Genomic DNA, 23,101 nt, shown 5'->3' on the forward strand with positions numbered 1-23,101 from the left:
GAGGTTACTCAAGATAAAGTTCTTTTCGAAGAGACTGGGAGACTTCATTCTGTCTGCAATGGGTCTGAATGGTTGGGTTGACAAATGGACCTCTTTAGTTCTGTCTATGTAGAGTGCCAAAAATCTCCTAACATCTAGAGCATGCAGGCATTACTCCTCTCCATTGGAGTGTGGTTTTGGGGCAAAAGATAGGTAAGTAAATCAACTGGTTAATATGAAAATTAGATACCACTTTAAAGAGAAATCTTGGATGAGGGTGCTCACATACTTTAAACCTTAAAGAAGACTGTATAAGGCGATTTGCCCACCTTCCTGCATGCAGCTCAGCCACCTTCTGGTGCGAAGTGATAGCTACCAGAGGCTCAAATGGAGGCCCCACGAGTCTTGACAAAACTAGGCTCAAGTCCCAGGGCAAGGGAGAGGTTTCCTTATCTGACAACCTTTCCAGGTTCTTCAAAAATCTGATTGTCATATCGTGAGAAAATATAGAACAATTGTCCATATGGAAATGAAAAGCTGATATTGTTGCCAAGTGGACCTTGATAGAATTGCCAACCTTGCTGTTGTAGATGCCATAGATAGTCCAGGATATGATGGATTGACGACTGCACTGGTGAAATCCTAGACTGACGAGACCAGATGGAAAAATGCTTCCACTTCAACATGTAAGTAGACTCGGTGGAGGGCTTTCTGCTATTTAACAAGACACAGAGTTTGCTCCAAGCAAGACTGCCCTCTGAGATTTAGCCATGGAGCCTCAAAGCAGTTAAAAGAAGTGCCCATCAGTTCAGGCGGAGCAGCACACCATGATCTTGGGAGATTAAGTCTGGGTTCAATGGAAGTGAACTCGAAGCATCCACAGATAGATCCAGGAGAGTGGTGAACTAGTCTGCTGGGGCCATGTTGGAGGCACTAGTATAACCCAGGCATGGTCTCGTTTGATACTTAGCAACACTCTCTGTAGGAGAGGGATTGCAGGAAAAACATAGAATCTGATATTCTTTCTTTGAGCCTGATAAATTGCCACATGAAATCAGGCACCTTTTAAATCAAGGACGGCATATCAGTCTCCAGGAAGGGAATAACAGAAGCCAGGGTGACTATGCAAAACTTTCTCCTTCTGAGAAATCTGTTGAGCTGGCACAGGTCTAAAATTGATCTGATACCTCCCTTCGCTTTAAGGATTAGGAAATAATGGGAAGAGAACCCCCTTCCCTCTGAGACACTGCAGAACCTCCTCCATGGCTCCTACCTAAAGGCGTGACTGAACACCTGGAGGAGGAGATCCTCGGAACAGCGGTCCCTGAAGAGGAATGGAGAAAGGCAGAAATCAATTGGAGGGTATATCCTACTTCCACAGTGCTTAATATCCTTTGGTCCCAACTCATCTGGGACCAAGCACTGAGGCCGTGAGAAAGGCCATTTGCAAATATGGGGAAGATGGAACCTGGCATTCTGAAAACTGGAATGGCGTTCTGTAGTGACCCACCAAAATGATGGTTTAGCACTCCCTGGGTGTCTGGATGGAGCAGGTATTGATGCAGAAGCAGAAGGAGGAGGTGGTCTACAACTATAAACCCCACTCTTCTCTCTCTGCAGGTCCTGATGAGGTGCAGGGGAAGAGTAATGATGGGTCCACTGTAGGCAGAAATGTTTCCTGAATGGCTATGGATGGAGTGTAAAACCATAAAGACTTTAACGTCGCCCAGAATCCTTCAAACCATGGAGCTTAGTGTCTGTTTGAGCCGAAAACAGTGATGACTCTTCAAAGGGCAGGTCTTGTAATGTCTGTTGGAAGCCCCGAGGACAGTGGCCAATAGCTCCTGAGCACAAAAACCACTGAAACCACGGTCCTACTTGCCAAGTCTGCCGCATCCAGTGTCGCCTGCAGCAAAGTTCTTGCTATAGGATTTCCCCTTATTAACTAACAAGGAGAATTCCTGCCTACAGTCCTCTGCAAGCATGTCCCTAAATTTTAACATGCAGTCTGTGAAAGTAGAATGAATTATATTGTAAGAATAGAAAGGATTAAAGAAATGTTGTCTGTACCTTTAAGCAAAATTGTTGGAATGTTGCAATCCAGATGTCAGGAATACAAACATTAACATAGAACAATTGCACCATTTAAGGGCAAATGGTGAAGTATTACTCTTAGATCGATAACAGTTAGTAAGGAAGTAGGATATGCATGCTGTGCCCCAGGTGAATTTTACTGTTTTGCTTTCTTTGTCCCTTTGTCTAATTCTCGCTCTTTTATCTGTATAAATAAGACAGTTTGGGCCTTGCATGGCCACTCACATATTCTGCACGTTATTGGTGGAGCGCTGCGCTAATAAACAGAGGGGTCTGACAAATTGTGAGTCCTGATTCTAACTTTGACAAGTCCCAAACATGAAAATCATAATGTTCCAAAAGAGCTTGTTAGTTCGCAATCCCGTCTTGAAACCCCCAGTAGAATAAACTTTTCTACCAAATAGATCTAGTTTTTTTGCATCCTATGATCTGGGGAATGAAGCCTCTTGGCCCTGCCATTACTGTTCACTGGCCACTGACACCACCAGAGATCCCAGTGGGGATGAAAGGATAGATAATTCAAATCTCTGGGAGGGAACATAATACTTTCTGAGGTTGGAGGAATGTAGTAAAGAGTCAGCCAAAGAGACTTAAGGGAGTCCATAATTACCTAATTAATAGGTAATGCCACTTACGGAGGCCCTGTGGTGGCCAAAATATCAACAAGGCAGAGGAAGGACTCCTTAGCCACCTCCATCTGAATTTCCAAGCTTGAGGCCACCCTCTTCAATAGCTGCTGGTGAGCCCTATCATAACTGGGGGGGAGAGAGACAGAGAGATGGCCCCTGAGGAGACTGCCTCACTGGGAGAGGTGGCTGAAGAGGCCAGCACAGGTTGAGGCTGCTCCTCCTCTGGCTAGTTGTCCAGCACCATCCTCCTGAAGTAACTCTTGCTGCTCATCACCAGGCCCAGTACCGGGCTCAGGAACAGGTGGCACCTGGTGAGCAGATTCCCCATGTCTCCAAGGACACGGAGCACAAACGCCTTGAGTATGGCCTAGAAACCACGGGAAACCCCATAGGTTTCAAAAAGGCCACTCGACTGGTGGTCGGCCCCTAGTCCACATGCTCAGTGTTACTCCCACTGGATGATCCCTAGGGTAGTAGCACCTTGATGGATAGTGGCAAGAGCAGCTCTGAGGCTGGGAAGCACAGGCGCCAATCTCCGATTCAGAGGACAAGTCTCCTTCTGCTGGTCAAGGAGAGGCTGCTCCTAATGGTGCTGAAGACTGGTGGCGAGTCAGAGAAGAGCATCACACTGCCAACATTGCGGGCTTCCCCTTCATGGATACCATCAGGCATGTCGTCTGAGGCAACGGAGTTTGTGGTGGTATGGAGCACTGCACTGACAATACTGGTGTCTACTGGTGCTGATTGTATGGTCTCCTGCACTGCTGCGGAAACCGGTACCAATAGGTTCAGCAGATCTCTCACTGCCAGAGTGGTCAGTTGAAAGATGGTCTTGGAATGATGCAGTCCCACCAACAAAGAAGGCGCTCCATCAGGCCCAGAACTAGATGGCACCTATCTCGGTGCCTGAGTCAACAGTGCTGGTTTCTGTGGTATCAGAGGAATGCTTGGGTTTCAGCTGCACTCTATGCTTATCCCAAGCCTAGAGAATTTTAGTGCCAGTAACCCTCCTGTCTTGGCCATCTGACGAGAGGTCTTATGCCTCTTCTTAGGCATTGGGAGAGTGAGCAGTGCTGGGTCTTGGGCAACATAGAAGATTCCTAACCAATGACAAAGCAGTCACTGCTGAGTCCAAACAGCTGGGCTCTGCCAGAAGTATCAGGGCTGCTGGCATGTGCAAAACCTTTAGCCTGGTTTCTCTGTCTTCCCTTGTCCTAGACTTAAAGTCTTTGCAGATTTGGCAGCAACCTCAGGTATGAGCTTCCCCCCTAAGGAATTCAACAAGCTTGAGTGTGGGTTGCTCAAGTACATTGGCCTAGTGCAGGAAATGCAGGGTACCCTTTGGTACCAAGAAATGGAAAGCCCAGATTGGGAACTGAAAAAAACAAATCCTATCTACACTATGAACAAAGTACCAATCAATTAGAAAACTATTTACAATGAGCACACAGAGCATGTGCAAAGGCAAGCCAAGAACTTCCAATGACAATCCTGGGCAGTAAGAAAGTTATGAGGGGTTTCTCGGACCGTTGGACAAAATCTTGGCAATATCTCGAAGGACAACCATAATTTGGCCCTTGTTACAATACCATAATGTATAAGGTGGAGATTCACATTACTACTTATTACTGTCTAACCTAGTGACTGGCTTTACTTCTGTCCTGTTAACATGAGCAGAAGAACTTATTAGAAAATGGAATTTCTGCTCCACTTTGAAATTTGTTTCCATTCTGGACTGGAAAACCAAAATTTCCTGCCTAATAAAAATTCCAAAAAATTTCTGTTCAGGACCATCAAAATGTTTCCCATATGGTAAAAACGTTTAATCACAACTTCATCATTTTGATTTATTGTGTGTTAATATTTAGATGATATTGAAATATATAATATACACACATGTAATATTAAAATCAATATTTTAACGTGTCAATATTGTTGAAATGAATCATTTCCACTTTTTCCTGATGAAAATTTGGTCAAAGTCAACACGCCCCTGAGAATCAATGTGAATTCAGCAAAACTGCATTTTCCAATGGAAAACTATTCTACTGAAAAATTTTCGATGGATTGTAATCGGTAGCTGTCCAGAATGACAGTCTACCTTGGAAGTCAACTGCTTATCAGCTGTGAAATGTAATTGGTTTTCTAAAAATACTCTATTAGCAGGTGAACTGAAAAGCATTTTCACGTGCCACAACCTGAGATAAGAGTTCTTTTCTCTCTTGCAATAACTGATAACTTTACTGAACAAGGCAGGGATCTCTTCTGTAGCTGGGGAATGTAATTCTGAACTTAGGAACATGGTGAGTAAGTGAAGGAGCAACTAATTTTTCACCAGTTAGCTTTAAACTGCATTTGTTTAGTTTAGATTTGCACAAACTGAACATTTCTAGTCACGATTTGAGATTTTAAACCTTTGTTTTATAAAAAGAAAAAATGTTTCATTATGCCATTAGCTTCACTCACTTCTCAAATTCATTGTCATTATACACCTGGTATTTTATGGGATTTATACAGCATACAGATATTATCCCTGTATGTAGACACTGTGGTTGGCTTTTAAAATATATGTTCCAGATATTTTACAGTCAGAAGGTAGAAATATATTAATACACGCCAAATCTATTTAAATGGTATTGTTCAAGCATTTATGATTTGTACTCTGCAAACACTTCAGGGTTTGTCTCCAGCAGGAGTAACAATATATGGTTCTTTGGAGCCCATTTCTCCCGAGAGGAAAGATTAGCGCATTAAAGCTCAGTCACGTCTGTGCAAAACTCACAGAAGGGAAAAGTTGCTTGAGAAGCCCCATGTAACTGACTTCAGAGTCCCCCTGGCTGGAATGGGTTATTTTAAAGGCAGCAAATGGCAGAGTTTAAGTAATTTATAATGCAGATAAAAGAAAACAAAGGCAATAGGAAAAACTGTACCAACCAATGATAAGAACCATGGAACTAATGAGTGAAACACAACTATTCAGTCACTGAGGTGCTTTTGAATGCTGCATGCTCCCTTTGTTTACGCTCGCTGCAAGTTCTTTGGGCAGAGACTTGTCTTACTCCTGTGGTTTGGCATCCTAAGCATGCAGAGCATGAGGCTCCATGGGGAACCGCATTCCCAGCACCACAGATTTCCAGCATACAGAGATGTTTATACATCTGCCTGAACCGAATGTGCGTCAAGTCAATATTATTGTTTGTATGACAGCAATACACAGATGCCTCACTCTGGATTAATGTCCTATCCTGCCAGATGCTATCGAACCCAAAGAGAGACGGATAGTCCCTGTAGCAGCAAAGAGCTTACAATCAGGGTGTTCCTCACTTTTACAAGCACTAGTTTCACTCTTTTTTAATAGAAAAAAATAGAAGTTACTGGCTAACCGTTGCCCTGAGGAATTTTCACTGGAAGCCGCACGTCTAACGTATACCAAGAGGTGCTATAATTCTGAACGTTTTGGGGGTAAATCAAGCGCAAAGGGACTCAAACATGCCATCCCCATCGTTGTGAGAATGGGTGAGTTCACGGACCAAAGAGCTTGTGCCATGTTTGCCAACCTGCAAGGAAGTAAAAACCACAAACAAATACCAAATGGGAACACAAAATGAGGGTGTGATCGCAAAGGCAGGCAATAAAAGCTCCTTCATGTATCAATCAAAGAAGAGGAACATAAGGTTTTTGAAGCACCCTTCCTGTCAGGGTTAATGGTGAGACTGTCAGGAATCCTGAGGTGGCCTATTGCCCTGTAATTATTATGGTGGCTGCACGCACAAGACAGCTTATATAGGGTGTGTGGTGTGTGTGTGGAGGATGGCTTGGGGAACGAGGAGGCTAAAACACACATAATCATGGACTATTTAATGGCAATGTTTTGAAGCTGTAGTAATCAACTCATTATATGAGTTTCCTCAGGAAACAGAGTGTACGGCACTATTTCTTGTTCCATATCCTGTGCAGTAAATTTCCAGATCCAGGATGACTCTCTATACCTGTTCTTTCAGCAAGAGGGCCACCCTCTCGAAGAGCTGATTCCCATCAATGGAGGTCAGGGCAATGTATAAGAAGAGGCCATAGAGGACTGGCTTTGGGATCCACTGCAGCGGGAAGGGCAGGAGGAAGAGTGAGAGACCCACTAAGAAGTTGGCCACCAGTGTAGTCAGTCGTGTCTCCTTCACGCTCACTATCCTGCAGGTGAGAGAAGACACACAGTGACATGGAAGCAAAGACTGAGAAGGATAATGATAGGTCAACTCCCATGCTTACCGTTGGGGCTCACTCACACTGGGAGCCTATTATGGGACATGTCATTCCAATTCAACAATCAAGTATCTCCAGCCAAATGCTAATATTTTCAGAAGACAGAAGCCATCTTGGACTCAGTCCAGGCAGTTAGCCCACCACTCAAACAGAGCAGCTGGATAAGTGCCAAGGCCCAGGACCAAGTTTGTTTATTTAATTTTCTGTCTCTACTCTTGTTTTCTTGCAAGCTCCATGGATCCTATCTGAGCTTAAACTAAACTAATTTAGTTATCTGCAGTTTGCTAAGCAGAATCACTTTAGAACATTCCAGAGCCCCCTTTCTGCATGTTAAGCCTTCCCAGCACTAGCTGATTTCAGACTGCACTGATGTGTGCATGTATGTTATACATATACATGACCACCTCCCCAAAAGGGGGTCAGAGAGCTGTTTCTGTGGAAACTAACTAGTAATCCACTTGAAAACACATTCTCTTGACTAAGTCATCAGCATTTTTGGTAAACACAAGAATCCCCTTGTTTATACACCAGGGAAAATGTCCAGAGAATTATGTAGGGAATTAGGAACTTAATCCTATGGTGGAGTATGGGAGTTGCTCTGCAAATTTCTCATTAACCCATGCTAAAAACCTACTTACTTAATGCAAATTTCCAGAATTTGACAGATTTTTAGACTGACAGACCTGTCACTGGAAATATATCGACAGGAAGTAAGAAAGGACAAAGTTACTTTAAAACACACTGTACAACACACAGTCTAGAAACACTCCCGAATGTGAAAGAGTGCCCCATGCAGTAAGCCGGAAAATAAGATAAGAAAAAAGGACATTGCTACCTTACATGTGAGCAATCGTTGCCATTGTCCTATGTGCCTACCAAAAACAGCGAAAAGGGGAAACGCCTCTCCCAGGATTATTTAAAAGACAGTTTACCTGTATTTTCGTTTCCTTATAAGGAAATGTAAGCACTAATGCTGAGGTTAACTGCCGGTAAAGGCCTGCCTATATCAGCAAAGAGACAACTGGACTGAAGATTGTTTAGGTGCCTGTGAGTGGGGGAGCCCACACCTAGTGGTAAATGGCCACGCCCCATGGTTAGGAGGGAGGGGAACCCGGGTTCTCCCACTCCACCAAGTTCCGACCAAGGGACTCACTTGGGTAGCGTACAAAAAGCGTCAGATACTCTCCCCTGGGTCTCTTCCAACAGCTCTGTCTCCCTTCTGGATGCATTGTGGCTTGCTTGTGGTTATCCAATAATAAAAATAAAATAATAATTGGAGATATACCTATCTATCTCCTAGAACTGGAAGGGACCTTGAAAGGTCATTGAGTCCAGCCTTCACTAGCAGGACCAAGTACTGATTTTGCCCCAGATCCTTAAGTGGCCCCCTCAAGGGTTGAACTCACAACCCTGGGTTTAGCAGGCCAATGCTCAAACCACTGAGCTATCCCTCTCCCCCTTCTCACCTGGTCTATGGGCATCTGCAGGATAACATGTCCCAGCTTTGTGCAGTGGCTCTCCTCCTGGGGAGGCCCTTTGTTGCAATGAGCGCAGCTCCTGTCTCTCTGCCTGCCACCCACTTGTGCTGAAGTGACTACTCCTTTTCAAATCCCTCCTCCAGCTAGAGCATACCCAGCAGGCCTGCCAGGGTGGGGCTCCCTGGGCCCAGAATTGTTCCTGTGCCTGCCTCTCTCCATTGTGGGGTTTATCCACCCCATCACTGCCATCCTGTGGTGACATTATCTGGATGTAGAACCTTGTATTCCAGATGAACGGCAACCAAGCTTCCAGTAAAGCATTTTAAAGTCACAGGAATGGAGAGTCAAAGAAACACATTTTTCTGTTTTATACACACACATTTCTGGGGCTTTTCAATTCCTTCTGGCCTATAGGAGATTTCCAGCCCAGTGGGGTGGATCCTTTCCGCACTGAATTCTTGTTAACAAATATATTATACAGACACTCCCTTCCTGTAGGACAGACTGAATTTCAAACCTCCTATTTTACATAATAAATGAAAAAATGCAGCGTTTAAGGTTGTGGTGAGATCCAGACTTAAATTCCCAGAAGTGAAAGCTTCTCGGGTAACGTAACTTTCCATGCCAATAAATATAAACTTTGACCTGTTACTCTTTAACAAGGGGAAAAGAATAGAAAATATTATACTTTAATAACATGGCAGAATTAAGACAGATCAGTTAGTTACAAGATCTAAAGAATAAAGCCCATCTATTAAAAGGGGGGAATGCAGTCTTTTGAAGGCCATGTTTAAGCTCCATGGATGAGTGATAGTACAGATCCAGGATCAAGCCTAAAAACGACAGAAGGGTCATCAAAAGGAATTACCCTCAATCTCCCAGCTGCATTTGCACAGCAGAAATTTGAATCTGCTACTACTGGTCAAGACCCTCCTGTAAAACCTAGAGCCACGGGCCAGATCCTCATGCAAAAATCCAGATTCCAAAAGGACAAGTTCTTCCCATTTTGCTATTTACAGACTTATTGCAAATTCTGTAATTACCCCAAATTCTGTAAGGACCTTTAGAAGAATTGTGATGGCCAGCAGTCAATGAGGTGGATGGAATTCATTCCCCACTGGTCTGCATCCAGGCCTGGCTTGTTGTGGAACAAAGATCCTTGAGATGATGGACTCAGACAAGCTGGAAGCATAATTGATTCTTTGATGGCTAGAATTAGATGGTTTGTGTCTCAGCATCAGTGACCATTCAGGAGCTTCTAGGACCAGTAACATTCTATTCTAGCTTCTCAGATGACCCTCTGTTAATAGTGAAACACGAGGGATGGAATACATTAGTTAATGTGGCCTGTCCAGGAAAATAATGAATGTACCTATGAAAAGTGCCCCAGGCTCTCTTCAGCAGACAGCATACAGTAGGAATTTATGTTTTGATGCAAACAGGTCAATTACTGGGCAGCCTCACTGTTCACAAATTTATCCAAATATTTGTTATTTTGAGCATTCACAAAGCATAGTAGATGCCTTATAAGCCAAGTAAAAGAGCTTGCAACCTGACCTGGACATGGCAGAGCCAGAGAGGGCATTCCCAAGGAGACCAGGTCAGAGAGGGAGGTAGGGCCTGTGTGCAAAGGTAAGAGGTTTGGACTTTATGTGCAGAACGATTAGATGATTATTTTCAGAGCCAAGAGACATAATTCTACCCATCAAAACAACTTGAAAGTCTAGCAGGGTAAATATAGGCTCCTGGTCCCCGCTCCTGATGGTTCAGGAACAACAGCACTGATGGGTTTTGCTGGCAATATTAGTGCTGTTAGGTACATGGGAAATGGTCTTGATGTGAGAAGTGCTGTGAATCTGCTTCCAGATCTAGGACACTATTTATAGGCAGCTCTCGTAGCACCACTTATAGCAAAGTTTACCTGACCAGTTGTCAGTTGCTTGCAACCTTGCCAGATTTCACCCATTTGGGCTGACATTTCCCATGCCGGACATCTTCCCTCACTTGCTGGAAGATTCTCTGCACCTTGAAGACTTTAAACCATGATTCAAGGACTTGAATGGCTCAGACATAGGTTTGATACAGGAGTGGGTGGGTGAGATTCTGTGGCCTGCGTTGTGCAGGAGGTCAGACTAGATGATCATAATGGTCCCTTCTGACCTTAAAGTCTACGATTCTATGCAGGTGAATTATTCTGAAAAGTTTTTGGAAGAAAGATTCAGCTGTTTCCAAGAACAAGATTAGGAAAATATGTTGTACCCATGTTAAAAATTTCTTACAATTGTTTGGTTGAGAAGCTCTAGCACTTCCATGCTTTGCAGCAAGGGCTTGAAACCTGGCTTTGCAGCAAGGGTGGACAAGAGGGAATGTGCCCATTGCTGGCAAAATCTAACCAAATTTGTCCATTTTATATAAAAAGCTCTTCAAAATCAGTTCACACAGGCTCTGCAGAGACTTAAGAGTCTGGCAGTTAAGACTATGGCCCTAGGCGGCTTGTCATCAGCTGAGGAAATACAGGGAACTGGGGTAGACTCAAGAATATAATCCTAGTTCCTCTTCAAAAGAATCCTTAAACCAAGGCTAGATCACTGGGCTCCCCACTATATGAGGCATAGCACCTTGAATTAATTTAGCTACATGATCAGACTCCAAGGTTGGCCTGGATTAAACTCTGATGCAGATTTCTCCGCAGACAAGAAAGAGGAAATTTTTTGCCCACTTCAGGGGAGGTTCTTGATTCTTGTGTTTACTTGCATCCATCGTGTTCTGAGTCTGTAGCTTGGTTTCTTTCAGAGAGCAAGAGGTGGGAGCTTTCAGTACCCAGAGGTGAATGATCCTTTTTTGATTTTCTACTTAAGTTTTACTTCAGCTTCCCTCTCACAACAAGGCAGTTGAGGAGGAGGAAGACAACAATACATAGAGCATCTTGTTTATAGTTCACAGCTTTGTGAGGAACGAGAGATCTGGAATCTCCACAGGAGCTGTAGAAGGCAGAAAATACTTCTATTCCTGGGCATCCAGTTCAAAGTTGTCATTTATATATCTAAGCACCTCAGGGCAGAATGGACACGAAGGAGAAGATTCTTAGTGTCGCTTATGGCCATGTGCACCTACTCGCCTCAGTCCTGTCAGTGTTTTCCCAAGAGACCCTAATGGCAGAGGAGTGGTGTCAGGAAAGCTATCTGTGTAACACAAGTCTCTCAGATTCCTGAGGTACAACGGAAGATGCTGCAGTGAGCTTTGAAACACATCCACACTGATAGTATTTTCTACTCTTTCCACTATTGACCTTGCAGGTTTCAGACACGGGGGAGTTGCACTGGATATTTTTCCAATGAGACAAGTAGGCAGCATCTGGCCAAACTACTGTCTCACTGCTCAGCAGGGCTTCAGCAGAGAGCTTAGAAATACTAATATCTCTGAAGAGAAAGAGTTCAACAAAAAGTTTTTTCCTCATGGATTCCCAGATGAACTAAAAAAAGTAGGGGAAAAAAAGTACTGAGATACGGAAAACCTGGCTTCCCAACAGCATACCTTGACGCTGGCACCAAAAGAAAGTGCCCTGTCAGAGCAGAGCAACTGCCAGCTACTCCAAAGATGCAGAATAGTGGCGGTGTTTACCACAAGGTTTGATAGCCAGTCCTGGGACCAATAAATGACCCCAAAACCATCTTTCTTCATCCCAGCTGCCTCTGTACTGATGTGAGCAGACCATTCCTAGCACCCACTGTCTGGACTGGTGGAGACTGACAGGAAAGGTTGTTCTGAATGATGTGAATTAATCATTTGTAGTGTTTAAAGAAACCCGGAAAACCCCTCAGGATCCTCAGATCTCTTTCCTTCTATGGATTTGTCCCCAAAACTTACGTCTCATAGATGTGCCCGTTTTCAACCCTCTCTTCCACGTAGGCCAGTGCCCGGACGTGCATTGGGGAATGAGGGAAAGCAGCATGTATCCATGGCAATCCGAAGACAGACAATCCCGTGTTAATCAGAGCTACAAGGAGGAGGTCCCAGTGATAAGCTGTTCCTTTCACTAACCTGAAATAAACTCTAGTTAATAAAGTTTTTATGTGCACTCAACCATGCAGTAACAATGCTGCCCTTGCTATGACTGAGCTAGTGTGTTCATTGATGGACACTGATCGTGCATCTCAACGCACAGAATTTTACAGATCTCCTCTTTTATAGAGGACAGTACATGAATCTGAAAGGTAATGAAAATGTGATTGCTGCTGGGGGAGAGCAATCAGTTTGAAAGAACAACTGAAAAGAGAAACATTTCCCATTATAAGAATGGTCAAGTCCACAATTTCTTCAGCATCTATTACTGTCATATTAAACAAGATACCTCAACTCATTTAAAATTAATATTACCATCAGATGTACTACTGTTCTAGCTAGAGCACTAGCAACAGCCATAGCAAGGGTTGTCAAAACATTTTTCATTTTAAACTCTGGTTTTTAGTTGCTCATAAAATTTCATCCATTGAGCTGAAATTTTCCAGGCCTTGTTTTTTGATGCATTGCATGTGTGTGCCTGGTAAGTTAGCTACATGCTTAAACATTTACTAAAGGACTATACGGGGGCCCACTCTGAGGAAAGGCACCTTTAATCAGCAGCATCCACTGGGGTTATGTGCCTGCTTCCCGTCTAGGCAAGCTTTGAGCAGGCACGTTCTCAGCTCACGTTCTGTTCTTCCACATTGCCAAAGCAGCACCTGAAGAGCGGAGGCTTCATATTGTTTTTTTCCCCTATCTGCCCTTTTTGGATTTTCCCGTTAGCTTATACAAAAAAGTATTTAATTGCTTATGCCATTGTGGGCTTTTTTCCAAAGCCTAGATCCATCTGGCTACTCTCTCTATCCTTGTTTCAGTCCCAAACTGGGATGTTGCCCCTAGGTTTTTTGATAAGTTTTTAAAGTATTCAGTTGACAGCAAGCAGACCACGGCCTGGAACCCGATTCAAGATATGTACAGCACGTACTCAGTTTGAATAATGGGCAACATCAGCTAATTTACGCTGAAACTCAATGTACAGAACCACAGATGTAAGAGATCGTGAAGATTTATTAAGCTGCCTGTACATTGCCCAGTCAACCCACAATTTTTCTCTTCACTGATCACAGAATCATAGAAACGCAGGCTGGAAGGAACCTTGAGAGGTCATCTGGTCCACCCCCCATGGTCAATATCTTCATTAATGATCTGGATGAAGGGATGGATTGCACCCTCAGCAAGTTCACGGATGACACTAAGCTGGGGGAAGAGGTGGAGACCCTGGAGGGTAGAGATATGTTCCAGAGTGACCTAGACAAATTGGAGGATTGGGCCAAAAGAAATCTGATAAGGTTCAACAAGGACAAGTGCAGAGTCCTGCACTTAGGCCAGAAGGATCCCATGCACTGCTACAGGCTGGGGACTGACTGGCAGTTCTGCAGAAAAGGACCTGGGGATTACAGTGGATGAGAAGCTGGATGAGAGTCAACAGTGTGCCCTTGTTGCCAAGAAGGCCAATGGCATATTGGGCTGCATTAGCAGGAGCATTGTCAGCAGATCAAGGGAAGTGATTATCCCCCACTATTCGGCACTGGTGAGGCCACATCTGGAGTATTGTGTCCAGTTTTGGGCTCCTCACTACAGAAAGGATGGTGACAAATTGGAGAGAGTCCAACGGAGGGCAACGAAAATGATTAGAGGGTAGGAAACACATGACTTATGAGGAGAGGCTGAGGGAACTGGGCTTAATTAGTCTGCAGAAGAGAAGAGGGAGGGGAGATTTGATAGTAGCTTTCAACTACCTGAAAGGGGGTTCCAAAGAGGATGGAACTCTGCTGTTCTCGGTGGTGGCAGACAGAACAAGAAGCAATGGTCTTAAGTTGCAGTGGGGGAGGTCTAGGTTGGATATTAGGAAACACTATTTCACTAGGAGGGTGGTGAAGCACTGGAATGGGTTACCTAGGGAGGTGGTGGAATCTCCATCCATAGAGGTTTTTAAGGCCCATCTTGACAAAGCCCTGGCTGGGATGATTTAGTTGGGTTTGGTCCTGCTTTGAGCAGAGGATAGGTCTAGATGATCTCCTGAGGTCTCCTCCAACCCTAATTTTCTGTGATTCTACGCTGAGGCAGGACCAACTAGATCTAGATTTTAATTGGTAATGCTTTACCCAATCCAGTTTTGAAGAGTCTTGTAACTGAGCAATTCAATCTACTTTCAGTTGAGCAGCATCTTTTGCCTTTCTATACCACAACTGAAAGGCTCCATTTCATTTGAAAAAAAAAAAAAAGACACTGATATGAGTTAGCAGTTTGGCTGTGATATCTAAGGAAGAACCTAGTTACATACCCTTTAACTATAACTCTACTCAATACCAAAAGTCACCATATCACATGTGCTTCTAATGTCACAGAGGCAGAAAATGACTCATGAAATTCAATCAAGAAAATGGCAAAATGACCCATTTACAACTTACATTTATGCCAATCACTATTTAATTAAAGAGCTGAATCATTGAGGATAGAGGAGAATTTTCCAATGGCACAGAGAAGAAATCCCAGAATAGGCATAACCCAATTGTTTTGAGCCTGTCCATTTCTCTCTGCTTTCCTGTGCTAATGGTCCTTTATCAAATAAAATGTGAGAAACAGAAAAAACACTAAAAAAAAATTGTTATGCAAGGAAAAAAAAAAAGAAAAACCCTCCCACGTATTACATTAGCAAAAGAAATCCACTGAGAAAATGGTAGTTCGGGAGGGGGGGGGGGGGAATCCTATAAATTCACCCTTGATGCCATAGCTGATTGTAGGTGGTAGAAACATCAAAGGGAATATTTGAAGACTGCAGCTTCTTGTTTCCAAGCCTGTGCATAAATCAGAGCTTTTAGATAAAAGTGATACTAGATTACACACACTGTCCTACTTTAAGCCTGACCTCCTTTGCTTCCATATTCTGAATTATATGGCAGCAAGCCAGCATAGTTGCAAACTCTCCTTTTTCAGTTTCAAAATTCTTTTAAAATTAGCATAGCTGCAATACATGATACAGGAGATCTTTTTGGTTGATCTGCTTTAGTTTAAAGAGAAATATTCACTGCATTCCAAAATCAAGAAACCCACAAGCCTGACCACATATCAAAATGGGAGGTACACCCATTGACTACAGAATAAATGAGATCATAAATGTAAAATCCATAAAATAAGAACGGCAAAGCTGCAAGGTGAGGTAACCAATCTTCAGAAGTTTTGCTCACTGCTCTAATGCAACGCTGGTTCTTTGTCTTTGTCAAAAAGTCTTAAGAGACTGCTTCTGAAGATTCTTTCCAAAAACTGAAATGCTTCCTGACAATTCGTTTTCTTAACAGAAGCTTGAAATAACCTTCTTTGTTTCAACAAACCAAATTTGAGAGGGTCTGACCATCTGGTCTCTCTAGACTAGTGGTTCTCAAAAACTTATTTGATTGCACCCCTCTTGTTCACATCTGTAGTAGTTTTCGTGCCCCCTCCCTTGACCACACAAAGTACATATACCGATTTAAAAAAAAAAAAAAAAAAAAAAACCACCACCAACGTTCAACTCTCACTAAATATTAAAAACAGTAAAGCATCATTGATTCAAACAGAGCCATTTAAGCATATAGTGTATCACTTTCCGGCCACTCAGCTCAGAAGGCTGCGCTGCCACCAGCAGCAGCACAGAAGTAAGGGTGGCAGTACCTTATCATTTCACCATTACTTCTGCATTGCTGCTGGTGGCAGCGCTGCCTTCAGAGCTGGGTGCCCAGCCGCAAGCCACTGCTCTCTGTTCTGGGAGGATGTGAGAAGGCAGAATACAATCCATGGCCCCCAGTTTGAGAACCTCTGCTTTAGACATTGGTGTTTTTGGAAGTTCTGAGGTAGGTTGAGTACTTGTTGGCACAACAAACAAAATGGGCGATAGCCACACATCTTGCACCGTGTAATCCCCAAATATAAATTTCTAGGAATAATGCCAGAGTACACTTGGCACTATAGGTATGTTTACGCTGCAGTTGGAAGGTGGGACTGCACTACATGTGGAAATACCTGAGTTAGCTCTAGAAATAAATCAAAGCTAAGCTGGTTCGAGTAACAACAGTAGTATAACCAAGAAGACTAACAGTATTTTGGACTGTGTAAATAGGAACATTGCCAGCAGATCGAGGGATGTGATCATTCCCCTCTATTCAACATAGATGAGGCCTCATCTGGAGTACTGTGTCCAGTTTTGGGCCCCACATTACAAGAAGGATGTGGAAAAATTGGAAAGTCCAGTGGAGGGCAACAAAAATGATTAGGGGGCTGGAGCACATGACTTATGAGGAGAGCTGAGGGAACTGGGATTATTTAGTCTGCAGAAGAGAAGAATGAGGGGGGGATTTGATAGCTGCTTTCAATTACCTGAAAGGTGGTTCCAAAGAAGATGGATCTAGACTGTTCTCAGTGGTACCAGATGACAGAACAAGGAGTAATGGTCTCAAGTTGCAGTGGGGGAGGTTTAGATTGGATATTAGGAAAAACTTTTTCAGTAGGAGGGTGGTAAAGCACTGAAATGGTTCCCCAGGGAGGTGGTGGAATCTCCTCCCTTAGAGGTTTTTAAGGTCAGGCTTGACAAAGCCCTGGCTGGGATGATTTAGTTGGGGATTGGTCCTGCTTTGAGCAGGAGGTTGGACTAGATGACCTCCTAAGGTTCCTTCCAACCCTGATATTCTATGATTCAAAGTAGCGCAGGCTGTCAGCTGCTCAAGCCCATACCCAGCGTCCTGGGCAGGCAGGGCTAGCTGTACTGCTGTAGCTTCATTGCTATTATTATTTGAGCTAACTTTGATCAAAACTAGCGCGAGTACGACTTCGTGTGCTGCAGTCACATGTCCTGATTGCATGAAATCTGGTCTCACTTGTGAAATCTGGACTCCGGCCCCCTAGCTGTGAAGGCAGAACGGACAGCAGCAGCTGCTGACTCGGTGCCCAGCTTTGAAGGCAGCACCTCTGCCAGCAGCAGCGAAAAAGTAAGGGTGGCAATGCCACGAGCCCCTAATTGGCTTGAGATCTCCTTTTGGGGCAGGGCTCCCAGCTTGAGAAATGCTGCAGAGAAATCACAGTTTTTGTGGGTTGGTCACAGCATAAAACAGCAAATTTCATGGATGTGTTAACAGGTGCAAAATTTGCTATTTATGCTATGACCAACCTGCAAAAAAGTGTGTGACTTCTCCAGGATTTAAGCAGACCCCTACCTATGAAATCACTCCCAAAAGAACACATTGCTGGAGGCAGTCTTTCTTGGACTGGCATAAAATACCATTCCAGGTATGAAGAATTTGGAGACTTCCACATGCCAATATATAAGGGGTACACAAACAGAGCTAGCAAGGTTGTGTAATTCAGTCCCTGTCCATCTTTACTCAGAACACGGTAATATAGTACTGAAGTGAAATTATCTCAGGGCTTCTCCACATGAACAATTAAACTACTGCAAGCAGGAGTGTGAATCTACGGGGCACTCTCCATATGTACCCTGCTGATACGCGTTAACAGTTCATTAACGCTCTTTGAGCTAGTCCCATTTCAAAAGAGGACTAGGTCAAAGAAGTCTATTCAACTGTTGACAAGCAGGGTGCACAAGGATAGTTTGAGGCTAGGGCTGCATAGATTCACTGCCCTGGTCTCATTGCTCACATAGAGGATCCCTAAGAAGAACTACTCTGGTTTGGAAAGAAAGAGATTAACAATTTTACCTGTTCTCTGGAGCGTTTGTGAGTGATGCCACTATATTCTGCTCTATGAAGAAAAGCATTGACAGAAGGAACCCCAGGCCCATGGCACTCATTACAGAGCCAATTGAGAGAGACTGGATTGGGGCCAGCACGAATAAGCTCTCAGATGGGTTGTAGTTAAATTTGGACACTGTAAAACACACAGGAAAAGAAAAAGTGTTAAAGAGGCATCGTACTGTTTTCCAACTACCTGCATGAAGCAAACTTATGTTCCAGCCCAACCACAAATTACTGGCTTTGTTACAGGTTCCACTGGTTTTCTGGCCTGAATTATGCAGGTCAGGCAAGAGGATCATAATGGCCCCTTCTTGCACTGAAGTCTATAAATCTACTGTTTTTTTAAAATATATTTATCACTCTAGCCCTGACTGATAATGGCTAGTCATGCTGCAATTTTTATTTTATAAGGAGATGAAAATTTTAATTGAGGACAATGCAAATAAAAAAAAAGCAATTCTTATCATAGACATAGGATTTTACAGCTCATTTCTGGATCTGAAATAATTACAAATAATTTGGCATCTTCATCGTACAGTCTTACTTCATAGCTAATCTGCTAGTACAGGCATTTTAAAATACTCTCAACACCAAATGAGCTACACAATGGGTTTTAGCACAATACAGGGCTGGCTTCAGCTGGTGACAAGAAATCCATCGTCACTAAGGGAAAGATCACACGCTACAATTCACCACTTCTCAATCCAGTTGGATGGAGTGAGAGTCACACCAAAAGTGCCACTTCTTATTTACTTCCATACACTTCCTCACATCGTTAACTCACGTCATCACAGGTCAATGCAATTCCTGTCGCTATTCTCTCTTCCTGATATGGAAAAGCTGATCCGTTTGTCCAATGAATGGTGTATCATTGTTAGACTTCCTTGTGTATCTTAGGATCGCCCAGATGCTTTGGACCATTACACTTTTAATTAGGAAAATATAAAGAGACTAAAAGAACAGGCCAAGATCATCAACACCACATCTGTACAGCTGGTGACAACCCTTCCTGCCTACTAACTGCCCTGCCCTTCTGTCCTTTATGAGAATAATAGGATCAACTCTTTCTAACAACAGATGCACATTTTAATGACATTCAAATGAAATGACAAATTTAAATAACGCACTGAGAAAAACTATATGCAATACTGTTTGATTCGGTGTTTGCATAAATTAACTGTTATTGACAGAATTGGAGGCATTTTTATGCGTGTGGGGCATGTATTTAAGAGACAGTATACGGAAGAACTTTTGTATTTTTATGTTAATGTTTTTTGCAATTAACTTGTTTTCTTCTTCGATTCCATCTTAAGTGCCTTTCTCCCAGTAATTTGGAGGAGTAAACAAGTAGACTTACTTTCTATTTCCTTGAAGAAGTAGGAGCCTATGATGGAGAAGGTGAGAACGGATATGGGTAAGGCACAGTCGGACAGGATTTCGCGGACCCTTGCATGCAGATAGGGGCTGCAATTAAAAAAAAACCAACAACTTTCCATTAGCATTCAACATACTCAGTTCTTCCACTATGACAGTAATGGAGTAATCATTCAAACCACAGGCAGTGGCAAGCTCTATACCGAATGCTATTTCAGTCCAGTGCTGCTATTGTTAATTCTTCACTCCCAATATTATTTTAAAATAAAGTCCTTAATGACGTAATGTACCTACCAGTTTTTTGAAAGCTAAAACAGTAGAATCTCCATTTATGGGAAATGTAGGCTCTGAAGTTTGGTGAAAATCACAGTGAAATCCAAAAGGGAACAAAATTGAAGATTCAGGCTTTGAAAAATGTGCACAGTCCTCAAGAGCTGATAGCTAGCTCTTATTTCCAGCCTTCCTTCCTCCCCGCCCCCGCCCCCGCAACGTGGCTTGTGTCTGCAGTTTCCAGCTCCAGTATTTTTCCATTCTTTAACAATTTGAGTGGGAGATTTGTCAGACTCCAAAAGGAGTGAAAGCACCTAATTCCCATGGACTCTCAGAGAGAGTTGGATTCCCAGCTAACTGCCTTTTGTGCTTTTAGAGGTAAGTGAGATGAGGTACCTTTCCAAGAAATTACTACTTACAATATGGGAGTATATTTCTAGAAAGTTACCCCTTTTCCAGATCGTTTAGAAAACAGTGAAGTGGCAAAATCTGCCGACCATACACAATTGCTCAAGATAGTTAAATCCAGAGTAGATTGAGACGTTACAAAGGGATCTCACAAAACTGGGTGACTGGGCAACAAAATGGCAGCAGAAAGTCAACGCTGATAAAGGCAAAGTACTGCACATTGGAAAATAATCCCTACAGAATGAGGGATTCTAAATTAGCTGTTACCACTCAAGAAAGATCTTGGAGTCCCTGTGGACAGTTCTCTGAAAACATCCACTCAATGTGCAGTGGCAGCCAAAAAGCTAACAGAATGGTAGGAGACATTAGGAAAGGGATAGATAATAAGTCAGAAAATATTATAATGCCACTATATAAATCCATGGTACGGCCACACCTTGAATACTGTGTAGTTTTGGTCACCCCATCTCAAACAAGATGTATTAGAATTAGAAAAGGTACAGAAAAGAGCAACAAAAATGATTAGGGGGATGGATCAGCTTCTGTATGAGGAGAGTGTCTTGGAAAAATGATGACTGGGGGCAATATTATACTGGTCTATAAAACCATGAGTGTCGTGGAGAAAGTGAATAGAGAAGTGTTATTTACTCCTTCCCATAACACAAGAACCAGGGGTCACCAATGAAGGTAATAGGCAGGAGGTTTAAAACAAACAAAAGGAAGTACTGCTTCACACAAGACAAAGTCAGCCTGTGGAACTTGTTGCCAGAGGATGTTGTGAAGGCCAAAATACAATGGGTTTTAAAAAAATCAATTAGATACGTTCATGGAGGATAGGTCTGTCAATGACTATTAGCAAAGATGGTCAGGGACGCAACCCCATGCTCTGGGTGTCCCTAGCCTGACAGCCAGAAGCTAGGAGTGGACAATCACTCAGTGATTACTTGTTCTCTGCAGCACCTGGCATTGGCCACCAATGGAAGACAGGATACTGGGCTAGATGGACCACTGGTCTGACCCAGAGTGGCTATTCTTATGAGATTAACTGGGTTTTAGCCACGCACTCTCCAAGAGAGTCACAGGAAGTTTATACGACTGTCACAATACTTTCAAAATCTACTAATGTCTTAAAATGCCCAGCCAGACATGGAAGCATGTCTTCCACTGATTAAACAAGATTTACTTAGCATTTGCCTACTCGCTGAGCCAAGTAACTGCGTTCATAGTGGCCAAGTGGAGCTCTCGGAGCCCACCACTGAATTTGGTTAGCAGGCAACTCCTCGACAACTTTTATCGCTGTCTGATCTGCGCCGCACCTGCAGGCAACTGGGATTTTCCAGATTGCCAGCCAAATTAAGGCCTGTTCTTGTTCCCACTGAACTCAGTGGCAAAACTCCCATTAACTTCACTAAGGGTATGTCTACACTGCAATTAAAAAACCCCGGCTGGCCCATGCCAGCTAGCTTGGACTCAAGGGCTCAGGCTAAGGGGCTGTTACTCAGACTCATAGGTCAGAAGGGACCAATATGCTCATCTAGTCTGACCTCCTGCACAAAGCAGGCCACAGAACCCTACCCATACACTTTTATAACAACCCCTAACACATGACTGAGTTATTGAAGTCCTCAAAATTGTGGTTTGAAGACCTCAAGCTGTTTAATTGCAGTGACGACGTTCGGGCTCACACTGGAGCCCAGTCTAGAACCCTGCAAGATGGGAGAGTCCCAGAGGTTGTGCTGCAGCCTGATGTCTACACCATTATTAAATGGTCCTTTAGCCTGAGCCCTGGAAGTCCAAATCAGCTGGCCCGGACCAGTCACAGGTGTCTATTTGCAGTGTAGACATACCCTAGACTCAGATTGGGATTTGAATCTGTAGAATGAACTCTAAGGCTGAAGTAACTCACCTTTTCTTAAACTGATAAAGCGTATGACCAAGCCAAAGGGTTCCCAGCATCAACATGAGACTAAGGACAGCAGTTTCACGTCCATAATGCACGACCTCATTCATGCCCGTCTGATTCTCCAGTGACAAAGACCTGCTCACTGATGAATTCATCAAGAAGGTGGTATTGATGCTGAGGCTTGGAATTACATCAGCACGTGTACTTTCCAAGTAACTGTCTCCTTGGTGCTCATGGTAGTAATATTTCTTAAAAACTGCACAAAACAACAAAAAGGCAGTATTAACAACTTTCACAGTGTAGTCTCTATTTACCCATAGTCACATGGGCGCCAACTCCGTGGGTACTCCAGGGCTGGAGCTCCCACAAGGGAAAAAAAACAGTGATCAGCTCCTCTCCTTCCTGCCTGACACGGATCAGCTGTTCAGCAGCGTGCAGGAGGGACTGGGGGGAAGGGGAGGAGTGAGGGTGGGGTGCACTTGGGGGAGGAGATTGAATGGGGCAGGAAGAGGCAGAGCGAGGGTGGGGCTTGGGGAAAGTGGAGGAGTGGGGGCAGGATCTGGGGTGGAGTGGGAGTCGAGCATCCCCTGGGAAACACAAACGCGGCATCTGTGAACAGTCTCGTACGCTAATGGCACCATTCACACTACTGAAGGTAAGAGAAACCAGATTATTAGGAGTTTATAACTCAGTTGTGCACGAAATGTAGCTTGTTTTATAAATTTAAGAAACTAGTTAGGTCATTTGTAAGTTACAGTACAGAAATGTAAGTCTCCCTCATATTGTTACCTGGTTTTGCTCCGTGCACTGAATCATGGCTTTAAATGTAAAGAAGTAAACTGTGGCAATTTCTTGCTCTAGTATACTTGGCAATAACTGAAAACATCCAAGGTAGAGAATACTCAGGAAAGTTACTATTATGAG

At 43.5% G+C, this 23,101-nt stretch overlaps 1 protein-coding gene across 5 annotated transcripts in view; it reads right to left on the bottom strand.

Moving 5' to 3' along the window:
- Nucleotides 1-23,101, bottom strand: part of SLC4A11 (solute carrier family 4 member 11) — a 189,422-nt gene that overhangs the window by 21,747 nt on the left and 144,574 nt on the right. For 3 of the 5 annotated variants that reach the window (XM_032803059.2, XM_032803058.2, XM_075066670.1), the window contains exons 14-18: nt 22,181-22,433; nt 19,580-19,686; nt 18,187-18,355; nt 12,305-12,478; nt 6,692-6,887 (exon numbers count right to left, since the gene is read on the bottom strand). In XM_032803059.2, the coding sequence (XP_032658950.1) occupies nt 6,692-6,887; nt 12,305-12,478; nt 18,187-18,355; nt 19,580-19,686; nt 22,181-22,433 (899 nt within the window). The remainder of the gene's footprint in view (nt 1-6,691; nt 6,888-12,304; nt 12,479-18,186; nt 18,356-19,579; nt 19,687-22,180; nt 22,434-23,101) is intronic. The other 2 variants (XM_075066672.1, XM_032803061.2) reach the window with 2 other exon arrangements.

This window comes from Chelonoidis abingdonii, chromosome 5 (genome assembly GCF_003597395.2).
Source record: "Chelonoidis abingdonii isolate Lonesome George chromosome 5, CheloAbing_2.0, whole genome shotgun sequence".
Taxonomy (NCBI): domain Eukaryota; kingdom Metazoa; phylum Chordata; order Testudines; family Testudinidae; genus Chelonoidis; species Chelonoidis abingdonii.